This window comes from Strix aluco, chromosome 3, assembly GCF_031877795.1.
Source record: "Strix aluco isolate bStrAlu1 chromosome 3, bStrAlu1.hap1, whole genome shotgun sequence".
Classification (NCBI taxonomy): Eukaryota; Metazoa; Chordata; class Aves; order Strigiformes; family Strigidae; genus Strix; species Strix aluco.
In genome coordinates this window covers 77,463,833-77,479,823 of record NC_133933.1, presented here as the reverse complement: position 1 = coordinate 77,479,823, position 15,991 = coordinate 77,463,833, and the positions used below count along the sequence as shown (strand labels likewise).

Here is a 15,991-nt window from a genome sequence, read left to right as displayed (position 1 = left end):
GACTGACAGCTCTGACAGTTGCAGTGAGAACTGAGGTCAGCTGTTCTTTGATTTGGTTCAGTGAATGTTGAGTCCTCTGTGAATACCTCTTGAGTTTCTTTGTGGTAAAGCAGTTATAAATTGGTTATTATGAATAACCTCCAGTACTCCTACAAAGTCAGCAATACCAAAAAATGTTATTACTGTGAAATTCTCTTCCCTGAGTGATTCAAGAAAGCATCAGTAATTCCTGATCATCTGGTTACCTGTAAAAGTAGATGTTTTTTTATTCAAGATGAACAATTATATACCTAATATAGTATCTCTAAATAAACAGGCTGTGAATCAGAATTTATCCAATTTGCCAGTTTGAATTGGACATTAGTTTAATCAAGAAGTGTTCCACGTAGGTCCTGATTCATTAATTAGCTCATGTGCTTTGGCAGTAAATAGTTTTATACCTTTATGCCTTTGCAGAACGTTCTCTGAAACTTGAAAAATACAAGCCACCTGATTTTATGCAATATTTTTCTTTAACCTAGGTTGCTCCTTGCCTAAATGTTCTATCAAGACTGTTGTTTAGCAGTGACCCGGATGTATTAGCAGATGCTTGCTGGGCCCTCTCTTACCTTTCAGATGGTCCCAATGATAAAATTCAAGCTGTTATTGATTCTGGAGTGTGTCGAAGATTGGTAGAGCTGCTTATGTAAGTCTTCACCAAATAAATGTTTTGCAGTGCTGTTAATATTAATGAATTCAAATTGAGTTGTTTTTTCTCACCTCAAGCCTGAATTTATTTTGTGAGAAGTGATGAACATTAATTCAGTCTGAAACCTTTTAAGTTTCTTGCTAGGTTGCTTGGCTCCTGGGATTTTTCCTGAGATTGACAGTGAAAAAAAGTTTTCTCCAAAGTATGTCTTACATTCTTTAAAATTTAATGAAGGAACTTATTTATGTGGAGGAATAGAAAGGTGAAGATTGAAGACCAAGCTTGAATTGTAAATTAATTTCTCAGCTTAGTTTTAATTTCACAGTGTATTTTGGTTTTTTGCCTTTCTAGATGTAGTTGCAATATAGTTCTGGGACTCACAAAGTCCAGAGGTGGGCTTGTGCCACTTTTGAACTGTTCCAGTATATTTGGTTTATGGTTCATTATTTTCCTAGAAAGGGAGATGAAATCCCTGTGTTCACACAGGGACTGCAGAGTAGGTCAGGGATAGTAGTTCCCAGCACTGACAGCTCAGCACAGTTCCCTGTGAAAAGCTCGTTTATATAGCTGTCGGGAGAGGGTGAGGTTGCTTTCTCTTCTGTAGAAGCTTTAGGTCAACTGAGTAGATTTCCTTCCCCCCACACCTCAGTTGAATCTGGGAATATGGGCTTGTACTGGCTTCTAGGGTTATTGATTTACAAAAGGGGGAAGTTCACTTACACCGGGAAGCGGCTAAGTTTTAGTGTGCAGCTAATAATGTCCCTTTTGTTTTTGTGGCAGTTGTATGATGCAGGTTCCAGTATTGTATTCAATAATACTTGAGCTGGGTGAAATGAATCTGCTGGACAGATAGATTGCTCTGAGTTGTGTTGTTTCATAGAGATGCCCTTTCCTTGAATCAGCAATTCAGTTGCAGCTGTCAAATTTGGCTAAACAGGGGGCAAGTGTAAGCAGTAATGCAGTGTTTTCTGTAACTAAAAATTTAGCACCTGAAGTAAACCACTGTTCACTAAAAATGCAAAATTAACACTTGGTAATATCAAGCGATTTAATATTTGTTTCCAGGCATAATGATTACAAGGTGGTATCCCCTGCATTAAGAGCAGTTGGAAATATTGTTACTGGGGATGATATCCAAACACAGGTAAGACTAGATGATTTAAGAAAAAGTAATTGACAGGACAGAATTTTGGAAAAATTGTGACAAAATACATGTCCAGTACAGGTATCTGCATATGTCAGTGAAAGAGGCTCTGTACAAATCTGTATTGTTAATTTGACAGTTTAGGCTGCTATTTTAAACATCAAATTACTGCACGAGCTTTTTTTTTTTAACGGCACCGTGTGTAGTGGATTGCATCATTCCTGTATGGTATTTTGACTATTGCTGCTTTTTTTTTTTTTTTTTTTTCCTCCTTAGTGGGGGGTTCAGTTTTTTATTATCATTCCCTTTTTTAAGTCTTCAAATACAGTCACATTTTTCACTTGTAAGCAACCATCATACTTGATTTGTCCAGTAATTTGTATGTGATAGAACAAATTGCATAAGTGCATCAGTAAGACTAAATATTTATTTTTTAATTTTAGGCAGTTGAATTGAGTTTGAAGCAATGCAGGAAATACTAAGACAGGTCCTGCTTTAAAGAAAATTGTGTCTAAAAGGCTGACAGAACTAGTGTAAAGAGAAAATAAGGAATTAAGTTAATAAGTTGTGAGCTCTATAGGAGAGGATTTTGCTAAGGAATTAAGGAGAAAACATTTGTCTCTTAAAAAACAAATGAACAAATACCTATACAATTTAAATTTATGCTTTTCGGTTATTCTAGCCTTAAGCAGCCTTATTTAGTCTTGCTGTTGTCAGTCTTCTGATCTCAACTTAATTGAGGGCAGATTCTTTCAAATTGCAGGATTGTCTATACGCATACTAGAGCCATTGAACACTTTTAATTTTGCAGGATGTTACCTATGATACTTTGTGTAATATGAATGTCTTGCAAAATCTTCTTTTGAAGAAATCTGTAAAGTGCTTTTATATATACATGTATATTGCACAAGCCTATATATATGTATATAGTACAACCCAATTTTTAATCCTCAAATTATTTTAGGTGATTCTAAACTGCTCTGCGTTACCCTGTCTCTTGCACTTGCTTAGTAGTCCCAAGGAATCTATTCGAAAAGAAGCGTGCTGGACTGTTTCTAATATTACTGCAGGAAACAGAGCTCAGATTCAGGTAAAGCCTGTGTATTTGTTAACTTGGTTGGTTTTGTTTTTGTTTTACTAGTTCACTTGGTTTTCCTTCACAAGGAGAAATAAGTAGATACTACATTGACTCTGCGTTATTAGTTTTAGTCCTAACTGTCTATAATTTGACCTAACTTAAATGTTTTCTTCTGTTTTGAAAGATTATTATAAATAACTTCATAAAATAATACTTCAAAAATAGCTGTCATGATTTGTACTAGAAAAACTGATTAGTTTCTCTCAAAGGGATTTGGTTGATGCTTATAAAACAAATGAAAGGATGCTTCTCTTAGATCTGATATCAACAGTTGTTTTTTTTCCCTGTGGGAGCATCATTTATTGGTATGTTCTCTTAATCTTGTTCTGCGTTGTAAGAGATGTGTTAAAGTAATAAGCAATTTTTATTTATTGAAAAATTGAAACAAAAAATCTTGCACAGATTAGTCCAGTGAAAAGTGGACAATTCTAGTGATTTTGAAGTGTTGAAAATTTTGCTTGAATAAAAAATCTGCATGATGTCATCAGTACTGAGTTGTATTTCCTTGGAAACTACTAAATCCTGACTAGTGCTCCAGGTGTCTGGAGTTACCTGAAAAAAAGTTCTGGTTGGTAAAAATGAGAATTCTGAATCAGAGTACATGTTTCAATATGTTGTTTTTTTTTTTTCCCCCCCTCTACGTCAATCAGAGATGAAAATTTACTTCTTGATGTCATTTAAAATACATAATATAGTTCCAATTATAGATATTGTCTTTGTATGGAGACTGCAAATGCAAACAAAATGGACAAAGTGAAATTTTGTTCTGAGGCTTGATCCGAAGTTCAAAAACTCAGGTTTATGTCATACAGTTTTTAAACAGGCCTATCCAGTAAGCAGTATTCTGTCCCCCAGAGACATCAAAAAATAAGATATTCTGATGGCTGCTGCAGTACAATGTTGGAATAATTCTGAATTTCAGTTTAGCGTTTCTAGTTTGCGTGGTGCTGTCTAACAAAACATTGTTTGTTTTGATATCAACAGGCATCACTGACTCTTGTAGTGAAGGGTACTAATGTTCTTTGCGTATACTAAATCTTTATTAATTATCATAAAATACTACAATTTCATCTCGTAGGCCGTTATAGATGCAAATATTTTTCCAATATTGATCGAAATTCTTCAAAAAGCTGAATTTCGCACCAGAAAAGAAGCGGCATGGGCCATAACTAATGCAACATCAGGAGGAACGCCTGAACAGATTAGGTAAGTTTGTATATGTGACTATTTTCTCTGCCTTAGTATCTTCTCTAAGGCATTCTTATGTCTGCATTTGAATCTTGACAAACATAGTAACAAAAACCTAAACACAACTGTAATTCCTTGAAACTCTGAACAGGGACTAAACATGTAGAAATTCAGAAAAATGAGTGAAATGTATAAATAGATTTAATAAATTGACTGATACTTCTTTGTTTCAGCAGTATTATACCTAAAGCTTTCACAGGGTTATCTTCCAGAGTTGATATTATATTGTCAAACACAGTTGGAAGTTAATGAACAGTTTCAGTGTTTGAAAATGGAAAACTTAGGGAGAGTTGTTTAGAAAACTTGTGTAATAGGACTGTGTATTTGGGAATATACAGACTTGAGGAATTTTAGTGGTTTCTTCACGTATTTTAAACTCACTATTAGTATTATTTTAAAGCAAGTATCTAAACTCCTTTTTCAAAATTGATTAACATTTTACTGTCGGCAGCTATTTATGTGGTGCAGAGATTAGACTTCTTGAATGACCAGAATAAAATACTCTCTGCTTTCTCTGAATACCATCAGCATAGTGATCAGTTTGAATCCGTAGTTGATAAATGGATTTATAAATGACAGTGTATTATTTGGAAGCCAGAACTGAAAGCTATGTGATAACTCTTCAGTGAATTTGGGATATCTGTCGCAACAAGCGCATGCTTATTTAAAATATAAACAGTCCTGGTTTTCTTATAACCACTAAGTATTATCAGAGGTAAGGAAAGTTTGTTGGTGTTTTTTTGCTATTATTTTGATTGCTTCCATGATGTAACATCTTAAAATTTAGCATATTTTAAATAAATTTTAATTAAAGATCTTCAAATAGTAAATGTGCATATAATACCATAAAAGTAGCTTCTCTTCAGAAAATACAGATAGATTATCTGTGTCGTGAAGTTTTAGCCCTCTTATATCCTCAAGGTACTACTGTCTAACTGCAGGAGAATTTAAAACCACTAAATAAACTATATTTAAGCAACCTTTTATACAGGGAAACATTACTGTCTTCATTTTACTTACACACTAGAAACAAGGACGCAGGTTCTCACTTCCATAAGTTCATACACAATTTTGTGCAAAATTGGAAAAAGGAACAGGATACGCAGAATCCAAATATATTTTTTATATTTACAATTATGTCCTTCCCTTTAGATGAGGTAATGCTAATACCTTAATGGACTACTGGTATGTGGACTACATTAACACAGAGCAGTGTCCAGTGTTCTTAGCTGTCTGTAACGTGTTCACCCAATATTTTTGCCACTACAAAATTTCAAATGATTGAGAAAAGAACTTACTACTAAAACTAACTTTTTCTCTTATATTCAGTTAAGCCCATCTGAAGATCATAAGTGAGGAGGAGTGGAAGAAACTACAAATTCCACAGTCCACATTAAATTTTCTCATTAGGATAAATCAGAATATTTTTCAATTTCAGACTAAGCTTATCTTTGTGTTGTTGCATGTTTTAGATTTTTTTTTTGTTGTTGTTGTTTCAGACACTTCTTAAGCAAAATTAAGGACCAATAGTGATAGGCTGCCATATCAGAATAAATGTGCTGGATTATCAGTCCTTCTTTTTCCCCCCACCCCCCTCTGTTTTTCTGCTGTTATAAAGGTATTTGGTAGCACTAGGTTGTACCAAGCCTCTTTGTGACCTCCTGACTGTGATGGATTCAAAAATAGTACAGGTGGCTTTAAACGGACTTGAAAATATTCTGCGTCTTGGAGAACAAGAGTCTAAGCAAAATGGAATGGGCATTAATCCTTATTGTGCCCTTATAGAGGAAGCATATGGTAAGAAATTACTTCTTGTAAAATTAGATACCTGAACTTCCTTATTTCAGGATGTAAAAACAAAACCATTGTGAACCATTTTGAAATTTGTAGGTAAGTTTAATGTAAGAATTACTTCAAGCATAAGTGGACATTAAAGTACATAAATTAAGTAATGTAACTTGAGAAGAGTGCTTAAATGCAGAAAACCTCTGGATGTTTTTCTGTGGTCAGTTTATGAAATGTCTCTCTAGAGAAACATTCTCAGAAATATTTAACACACAGGTGTCCTTGTCTATTGGAGCCATGGTTTGCATTAGTTTATCAGCCAATCCTATAAATATAGTTTTCTACTCTAATATATAGTCCTGTCTGGTACAGTTTCATTACCAACAGGGACGGAAGATCAGAGTTTGTTTTAGTTACTCCCAAAGTCTGATCACTTTTTAGCATAGTAAGTATCAGTAATAGCAAAATCCACTTCAGATCATAAAATTAAATAAGCTTGTACTTAATTTGTGAAAGTATATTCTGTTTCTTTTAAGAGTTGTTGAATTAAACCACAGTTTAAAGGCAGAGTAGCAAAACTAAAATTGCTATTTGTGGAATTTCATGACTAGACACTTTTTACTTAACAAATGTTGAAACTAGCTTATAATGAATCTGGCATTTTTTATAGAGGATTATCTTTTTGTAGCTCTGACAAAACAAAAATTGGCATTTGTGTTTCAGAAACTGCTAATAACAATTCTAGTTGACCTCTTTATAGCTGATTAGATAGTACTAACTTTTCTGTAAAACAGCCTTTAAATCTGAATTCCCTGTTACAGAGTTTCAATTCTAAAATCAAATGCATACTTGGAGAACTTACTTTGCAATCTAACATGTAAAAGGAATAAGTACTGAATACTTTAATGGAATTTATTCTGTTCCAGATCGTGAGTCTGTTCATAATTCCAACTATTGAATGTCTAGGTTCTTCTTTTCCTTTACCAGTTAAGCGTAGAGTGCTGAAGCTGTAGCGTATAAGTTCAAGTAGGGGAAGTAGCTAATTATATCACCCTCATTGCTTTGGCCTCTGTGGTCACCACAAGGGTTTGTACGAGCTCTTCCTAATCCAACTTAAGTGAAAACTGAATTATCTTGAATAGCTAAAAAGGAGTTTTGAATCAACCTGACTGACTGCCAAGCACTTAATTCTGCCAGCAGAGCAGAGGTTATGTTCTTTAGCTTGCAAATGATAAGCCTTATCCTTAAATTAAATTTGCAAGAAAACACCAGACTCTGCCCAGTGATGACTCCATAATAGGGGATAGAATTTTAGAATTGGGAAGACTGAAAGAGTAAAAAAATAAAAGAAATGGAGATATTGGAAATTGCTATAGAAAACAGTTTTATGCTATGCTAATTCCAGACAGATTGTTTCTTTGTGGGCATGGCGTATTTCTTTGTAGATACTAAAGCTGCCTCCTCCTCCTTAGTTTAATTGATATTCTTTTAGCATAGTTTTAAAATTAGTTTGGACAGCAGAAAATGCTGCAGAAAATGAAGACCAGAAATACATAGGATAGGAAATTAAGAATCGACGATATCAAATAAATTGAGATACTTGGGATTGCATTTTTGTATCTAAGAAGTACCAGTATACTATAAACTATACTATAAGCTGTTTCCCTGTGAATTCATCATTCATTTAAGCAACTAGATTTTGAAAATGTTTTGTTTTGAATTTAGGACTTGATAAAATTGAGTTTCTTCAGAGGCACGAAAACCAAGAGATCTACCAAAAGGCTTTTGAACTCATAGAACATTACTTTGGTGTCGAGGAAGAGGACTCCAGTATTGCACCTCAGGTGGATGAAAGTCAGCAGCAGTTTGTGTTTCAACAGCAGGAGGCTCCAATGGAGGGGTTTCAGCTGTAAACTACTGAAGTGAAGACGAGCATAAAACACTTGTTAGGGGTTTGGGTTGTTTTTTTCCCCAGAGGTCTTTTCTTTATGGCCAAAGTTAGACGAAAAGTTTAATATGTTTTGCAGAATTAGATGAAGAAGCAGCTCATGCACTTTTATATATTGTGTTAAGATAACAACTGTTCTTTGTTTTGTATTTGTGTTTTTCATTATCTCTTATGTACAGAAAACAACTGTGAGTAATCCTGTCTAAATTAAAGCATTAAATGTGATTTAACAAGAACTGTTAAGCTACGACTTGGTAGGATTTTAGGTAGTGGTTCTGAATTTTTTCATGTAGTCTCAAACTGCATATCAGCAATACAGTTACTGACAGTTGCATTTTTGGCAGTAGGCTTGACTTGCCCAGTCTCTATCAAATCTACCTCTTGTATTGAAGCAAAAACATTGCTTCAGAACTAAGGCATGAAATAAAGATGAGCTTGTAAGAAGCTGAATTGGAATGTGAAAAATATTTATTTAAATTGTGAAACTTTTATGCATTACTCACTTTACAACACACTGTTGGAATTTATTTGTAAAATGTATTTAAAGACATAATAGTTATACATATATAATGCTAATTACCTAATACTGAATATATGAAGAAGCTTTTTCTTAATTATGTAGAAGAGAACTATTTCAGAGGTTTTCAAATTGGAATCAGCAGAGGGCTTGCTGGTCATTTGATGTTGGCTCTGTAATTAAAGCTGCTAAATGGCATTAAAGGTCAGCCACAAATACAGTACTTTGCAGTGGAAGCAGTTGCTGTAGTTACCACAAGAATGCTGCAATTATGAATGACAGAGATGGTGATTTGCACAGATTACCAAGCAGATGGTCTACAGCTGCCTCCTGTCAAAATGTGGTAACACCACTTTAGTTTGAGAAGCAGTGCAGTGTTTGCCTTTCTAGTACAGTAGCTTCTTAAAAGTTTTAGACAGTAGGTGTTATTCTTTTTGACCAAATACGCTACCGCCACTTGAATTGTTCTTTAAGTTAACTAACTCAGTTTTTTGCTAAGACAATAGAAATACTGCAGTGAAGAATGAATAGTGAATCACTGCTTTTCAGTTGAAGGAAAAGTTTGTTGTACTGTAAATAGCATTGAGTATGTGGACACCAAAACTAACTAGAGTTTATTGTCATCTAAATATTTAGGCTCTACAATATACAGTGTTTGCTGTTAAACACTAAAAGAAATAGAATTCTAATATTTACATTAACAATTTTGAATACAGAAAAATGTATGCTCTGCTTTGCCTTGCATATGAGTAGTGTTTCTGGTGTATTAGTATATCTCATTTGGAGAAATTAATACTTTGAGTTAATTTTCAAGTATGATTATTTTTTATTACCTGTAATTAATGTATTAACATCAAACACCTGGGTTAAGTGAAATCCTTGACGTATGGGAGCATTTCATGCTTCATAAAAAGCTGCAATTTAAACTTTAAATTACTTACCCCATGGCACTGTGCTTGTCACTAAACAATGTTTTAATGCACTGAAAAATACAGGTTAAAGGTGGTATCATTTACAGTACCATTTTATATTTAGAATTTTTTTTACATGCAAGTTAAGATTCTAAGATGTTTCACTTTGATGTTACAGCAATATATACTATATTGTAATTGAATGTGGGACTTGAAGTGGATTTTCTAAGATTAAATGGTCAGTTTTGACTAAGGTGTAACTGGGAGGGAAGAAACCTCTTTTTGAAGTCTTTTTAGTGGAAAATAGAAGTGTAAGATGTGTATATATAGGAGTGCTGTTACTTTATGAACTCTGAATAATGAGATATTTTAGCAAATGACACTTTAAACCTAGATTTGTACAGCATACAACAGTTTTGAATAGTGTGATAATAGTGAGTACAGCTGCCAAATTTTCACATACTGTTAGATGACTGTATTTGTGCCCTTTTTACATAGTTTTAGGTTTTCATATACTGACCTTCCTTACACCCCCCACCCCACCCCCCATCTGTTTAAAGTACAGGGTAACAATCATGGAAAACTACCAGGATTACTAGTAAATGCTGAATTTCAACGTTCTTCTAGTATAAGGAAATTATTCAGGTAACAGGGTATTCCATGGTTTCTGACAACCTTGTTTTGATAACATAACCAGCTGTGCCTGCTTTTTATTTGGAGAACCCTGTAAAAACTGCATTTATAAGCCTCTCTAAACCGAATCTGAACTATAAAAATCTTGATTAAAAGACTTGAAAATGAAGAAAAGAGGGGACATTTAAAGTATTATATGTGTTTTGAAAGAATGTCTTCATTTTTGTTAATATATTATTCTCTATGTGTGAATGGTCAGTGACTGCACTTTACACATTTAGATGAACTATGATTCATGCCTCATACATACAAAAGTAATGGTTTAAAAGGGAACTAAAATTGGTGTACTTTGGCTAATGAAAATCATTATTTAAACTCAACATTTGGTTTACCCTAAAATTGTTAAAAAATAGTAATGAAAATTCTTCTTTAAAGGATAAACGTACAGGATGGCCTCCTCTTTTATCACTGGGTTTATATCACAATTCATTAAAAGCACATAAATGAACAATATAAAACCAGAGAGGATGAGTTAAGGTCAGCTCTGGTATAGTCATTTGCAGGTAGGGGTGTGAATATGGTGATGTTGCTTATGTCGATGAAACCAGTGTGGAGAAAAAAATAACTGAGAAGAAAATCTTTTTAAGTTTGGTATTTTACATGGAATCTGAAGTGCCCCATCAGTTACAAAGTCTTTAAAAATACAGGCTTCTGGGTTTTGTGGTTTTGGTTTTAATTAAAAGGGTACCATTTGTTCTGCTTAAATGTGAATACTAACTAGTTAATCTATGCAACTATGCAACGCATAAGATTTTTTTTTTTTAGTTCTCTACTCTTGATACACTGAATCATCTAATTTTTTCATTGTTGCACTTTTGTCTGAGGACTGGTTCATACAGCTTTTTAATTTTCTAGTATTTGCTTTAAACACTGTTGCTAGCAGCAATCAGAAAATAGTAATAATGTTGGCACAGAAATAAGCTCTAGAACAAGTTTGCAACTGGAAAATATTTATTGTCGGGTCTGTCTTTAAAAAAAAATAAAAAAGCTAAAAGATGCACTATTGTCTTTCCTCCACAGTTCTCAGTTGATTTAAATTTATTAAATTGTACAACTGAGGATTTTTGTAATAGGTTTGCCAATTGATATGTGATGTTTAACTGTGACCTCAAGAGTTCACTGAAATCTGGAATGAGAAATTTCAGTTACTTATGGCACAATATCTGCATATAATGTGTGGAAACAAATACCTATACTAACTTCAGATAGTAATAGTGCATCTTTAAATCTAGGCCAAAGGCCCATTACTGTAACAGAACACATGAGTAGTATGCAATATTATGGAATGTTAAATCTCCAACTACCATACAGAAAACAATAAAACCTATTTTACAGACGTTTATTGTATTTATTTAGTGGTTCAGTAAGTGTGGCTTCTTAAACTAGAAAACACAAATGCCATTTTGAATACAGCCTTGAGGCAAAAATGCATTCAAATGGCTGATTTGTGCACTGTAAAACTATGCACTGTCTCCAGACAGAAACCTTTTTGGTTTTAAATAGGTTTTGTAAACACCTAACCAAACATACTTGACATTCTTAGGAAACTACCTCCTCTCCTGTGAAATGGATTACTGCTTTTAATTGTATGCAAAAAATCCTAACTAACTGTAATTATAGGCGTTAATTAATTGTAAGTATCTCTCTATTAAGAGACCCTCTGTTTCTTTTTGTGATACTGTAACTATCCATGTTGGCTCCAGCGTGTGCAATACTACCCTTGTGCATTTATTGATGAAACTCACTAATCGCTCTCAGCAACAGTTAATTTTGCTCCTACGAGGACATTTAGGCATTTTCTGTGAAGTCACTTTGTCTTCGACTCCGCTGCTAGTGCGGCCTCCTGTCGCCACTTGGCCTTCTTTGCCAAGTTCCAGCTCGTTAAGGACTCATGACGTGCAGCAGCCTGCAGAAGTAAAACGTCTACTAAGAGCAGTGTAGAAGGAGTAACAACCCACCTTGGGGAAAGCTACCCTATCTTGGGAACAGCCAGCAACTCCTTCCGTGTCAGGGGTGACAGGAACATGGGTTAGCTGCAACTAGGGTAGGTGTGAGCTGCTGCTGTTTGTTTAGGTTTGTCTACTTTTCACAGAATTCCATCATTTTTAAGTATACTATGGGATAACTAGCTAGCACTGGTACTCACCTTTTTAGCTGAGGCAATCACTGCAAAACATGCAACAATTGAGAGTCCAATCATGATGTAACAAGTTTTAACTCGAGCCTTGTTTCTCGCCCTGTCTAGCATTTCTGGCCTGCAATTAAAGTTGTTGAATCATTACAAACCTGTGAAGTATCTCTCCAAAGCATTGCAGACATAACATCACAGTTGAAAAATCAAAATAGTATTAGCTTGCAAAACAAGCAGCTCCAGCTTGCTGTGACTGGTTACGTACCACCCAAGAACTTTGCATTTTCTGATCCTAATCCATTTCCAATGGCAAAGCAATATTTAACAGATTTAAGCTGATTTTTTTTAAGCTAAAAAAAAAAAAAAAGCTCATGCAATAAATATTTGCATTTAAATACTTGAGGTAAATACACCAGAAATACCTTAAGCTCTATTTAAACATAGTAAAAACTAAGGAGTTTTATATATTTTAAACAGATGGAGAAGTATATGTGGTGTCACCCAGATGTGGTGAGAGAGAGTTCCTTTTATTCAAAATTATGTTCATAATTACTGTCATATCTAACCTGTTTAGGTGGTGTTTTGTATGCTGTAGGCTAGGGACTTTATCTACTTGCAGAGGTAATTAAAACAGAGTTTGTAATACTGAGTTAGAGTTTTTAGCTCTAGAAAAGCAGCAGCTTTAAAGGGGCAGCTGATGTCAGCCTTCTCACTATTATGGGAACACACACCTAAACAAGAACAATCTACGTGATAATTTTTGCTGGTCATCAAAGGCAAAAGTAATGAAAACTCCTGCCCTGCGTCTGGCAGCCATTGCTGCCAGAGAGGCATTGTACAGCCCAGCAAGTTGCGCTGGTACAGCTCCTGTTTCCACCCTCCGTGCTGAGCCACCTGTGTACCCCTAAGAACCAGCAGCACCGGCAACCTCTGCATCACTACTGTGGTCTCAAAACTTCCAGCTAAGTCTTTCTCTGAGTCAGGCACTATACTTGGGAGTATAGTTTTTAAGATGTTCATTATATATATAATGCTAGTTGTGCACTATTTTCCTTTCATAAATCACATGGGAACGCTTTATAAAGATACATATTCATAAGATATAGAATATAAATATACATAGTTATGGTTTTATACATATATGTATGTAAAAAGGATAGTTGCATAAAGAATTGATTTTATTTTGCAAGTAAAGATCTTGTAATGATCTCATTCCCCAAAATGCCTGTAGCTTTACTTTAAGGAGGATGAGTGGTGGGATGAGGCAGAGCTGGAGTTTTTGGAGTGGAAGCTGTGTGCATGGCAGCCTGTACCAAGGCTGAGGGCTGCAGTGCGTCTCTCTAAGGCTTATTGCAATGGCAGAGGGCAAGTCTTACGGCTGGCTATGCCACACTACCCCCATCCCTGCCAACGCGCACACAAGTGCATGTTGTGCATGCCACGTTTCTTGCAGATGACTGACAGTTCTAAGTAACTGCTTTTCTTTTGTACAGCGGTAAACATATCTTTAAAACGAACCGCACATCAGACTAGCACATAAAATCATTAATCCACTCATCCATTTGTACCAACAAAAGCAAAACCATAAATGTTATTAGTCTGGCTTATTAGCCTAATCATCTTTCACAATGCACTAATTGATACTCTTCTGAACCAGATTTTCACCTTCTCCCTGCTTTCTGCCTCTGCTTTAAGGAAAACAGACCTGATTATGTTCTTCCCTAATTGCACATTAGGGCCTTTGCTACTCAATCCTTAATCAAGACTCTGGGTAAACCTCTGCTGAAGTCAATAACAGCTGTTTAAAAAAAACCCCAACCACAACAACCTTGAATAAGCACTGCACATTTCACCCTTAGTACAAACTACCTTCAGCAGCTAGCTTATGTTTACAGGTAATAGTATCTTGCATTTTTTTTTTTAATAGTTAAAGCAGTGACACAGTTCAGCTTCAATGTTTCACAATTAACTTCTAGTGTATTTTTATTATCTTACCACTGTAAAACGACTTTGTTCATCCAGAAAGCACAAAGTGGTGGCACTCACTTGCCAGGCCAGCTACCGCACAGAAATGTGTGATTTGTGTGCATGTATGTGTATGGACTGGCAAATGCATGTGTCTTTATAAACACCTCCCGACGACTTGAACAGCTTTTAGAGCTTCTGAGACCTGCCTGAACCTTTCTCTAGGGGAAGATGGTGAGACTAACACAGTGCAAGAGAGGTTGGACTGTTTAGAAAGCCACTGTCCAGCTCAGCAAACACCAGTGAAACTGTCAGGAAGCAACAGCAACAGGCAGAGGATGTACCTGTTGCTTGACACAGATCTGTATGCTGCTTACACTAAAGGTACCACCCAAGACAGGAACATACTGTGATGATAAAAAGCAGTGTCCTGAAGAGAGACATCTAACACATCATCTAGCATCCTAATAAAAAGGCAGCAATTGGCATTACAGGGGTTTCATGTGTTCCGTGACTGATCCCCTTGGGGGATATTAACTTCCAGCGAGTCAGAGAACCACAGAATCAGCGAGGTTTGGGTGGGAAGGGACCTTCAAAGATCATCTAGTCCAGTGGGTCAACAAGAATTGGAGGCTAAGACTATGTCAAGTGCTCGACTTTCCCGGTGGGGGATGTTTCTCTCATGACCTCCTTCTCTATTTTTCCTCAAATTCTTTAATAAATTATAATTTGTTGGATGTAATCATTCAGTGACAGTCAGCTCCCTTAGAACTGTTTATGGGAGCTATAAACAGAAAATATTGTTTACCAATAACATCCTTCTCTGATTGCACATTAGGAATAAGCAAAATAAACAAGCCAGTAAATAAATGTGACCAAGGCTCTCTATTCAGATGGATCTAGTTCTTAATCCCAGGCTCTGGGGACCCCAGTAAGGAACATTTTTCCATCTTAACCTCTAACCAGGACAGGAAATTCTTTTGCCCTCTAATTTGTTTCCAAGTTTTCAGTGTTGAAAAACTGACTGGTTCAAACTCTGTGGAAAAGCTTTAGATCAGGATTACACCACCTCTTTCCCTTCAGCTCCACGTTCCCCTTGGCCAAGGGCAGTGCAACTTACGGGATCCTCGAGGGAATCTCTTCTTCTGTCTTGAAACGTCCAGTCCAGAGGAGGATTTTTTTGTCAAACTTCGAAGGTTTGTAACTTGCAACCACCTTGTGAGCCTGCTCAGCTTAAAGATCAGGAAAAAAACACTTGGTCAAACCACGCGCTGAGGGTGAGTGATGGGGTGTAGTAGCGGTGGAAGGGGAAAACACCTGGAAGAGTAACTCGGCCGTTAGACGCCCAGGTGCCCGCTACGCAGAGCTGTCTCCACGCAGCCTCCTGAATACCCCCGCACGCAGGGGGCGTCTCTGCGGGTCCGGTTTGACACCCCACACACACTCCGCGGCGGGTGTGGGTAACCCGAGCCAGCAGAACGCCCGGGCCACCCGCGCTGCCGGCCCACCCGGCGGGTAGCCCCGGCCCCAGCCCCAGCCCCGCTCCGCCGCGACCCCCCGCCCGCCCGCCCGCCCCGGCGCCGCGGAGCCAACACCCCCCGTCCCCCCGGTACCCCGGGCGGCGGCCCTTACCGCGGGCGGTGCCCGGGCTGCGGGCGGGTCCCCCGCCGGCGGCGGCTCCCCGCGGTGAGGGCAGGCGGAGCGGCGCGGCCGTCAGCAGCCGCCCGGGGCGGAGGCGCGCCGGCAGCATGGCGAGGGCGGCGAGCGGGGCGAGGAGCGGCGCGGCGGGACCCTCTGCCCGGCGGGACCCTCTGCCTCGCCAG

General features: G+C 37.0%; 2 protein-coding genes across 7 annotated transcripts in view; one reads left to right on the top strand and one right to left on the bottom strand.

Moving 5' to 3' along the window:
• The window catches only part of KPNA5 (karyopherin subunit alpha 5), a 22,433-nt gene extending 11,025 nt beyond the window's left edge, over nt 1–11,408 (top strand). For 5 of the 6 annotated variants that reach the window (XM_074819276.1, XM_074819271.1, XM_074819275.1 and 2 more), the window contains 6 exons: nt 522–685; nt 1,754–1,832; nt 2,797–2,922; nt 4,049–4,176; nt 5,837–6,015; nt 7,729–11,408. In XM_074819276.1, coding sequence (XP_074675377.1) covers nt 522–685; nt 1,754–1,832; nt 2,797–2,922; nt 4,049–4,176; nt 5,837–6,015; nt 7,729–7,916 — 864 coding nt within the window. In that variant the 3' untranslated portion in view covers nt 7,917–11,408. The remainder of the gene's footprint in view (nt 1–521; nt 686–1,753; nt 1,833–2,796; nt 2,923–4,048; nt 4,177–5,836; nt 6,016–7,728) is intronic. The other variant, XM_074819273.1, reaches the window with a different exon arrangement.
• FAM162B (family with sequence similarity 162 member B) lies at nt 11,400–15,991 on the bottom strand. The gene is made up of 4 exons (XM_074819282.1): nt 15,801–15,991; nt 15,289–15,400; nt 12,219–12,327; nt 11,400–11,978 (listed from the first exon to the last, which is right to left on the bottom strand). The coding sequence occupies exons 1-4, from the start codon at nt 15,916–15,918 to the stop codon at nt 11,880–11,882; spliced, it is 438 nt and encodes a 145-aa protein (XP_074675383.1). The 5' UTR covers nt 15,919–15,991; the 3' UTR covers nt 11,400–11,879.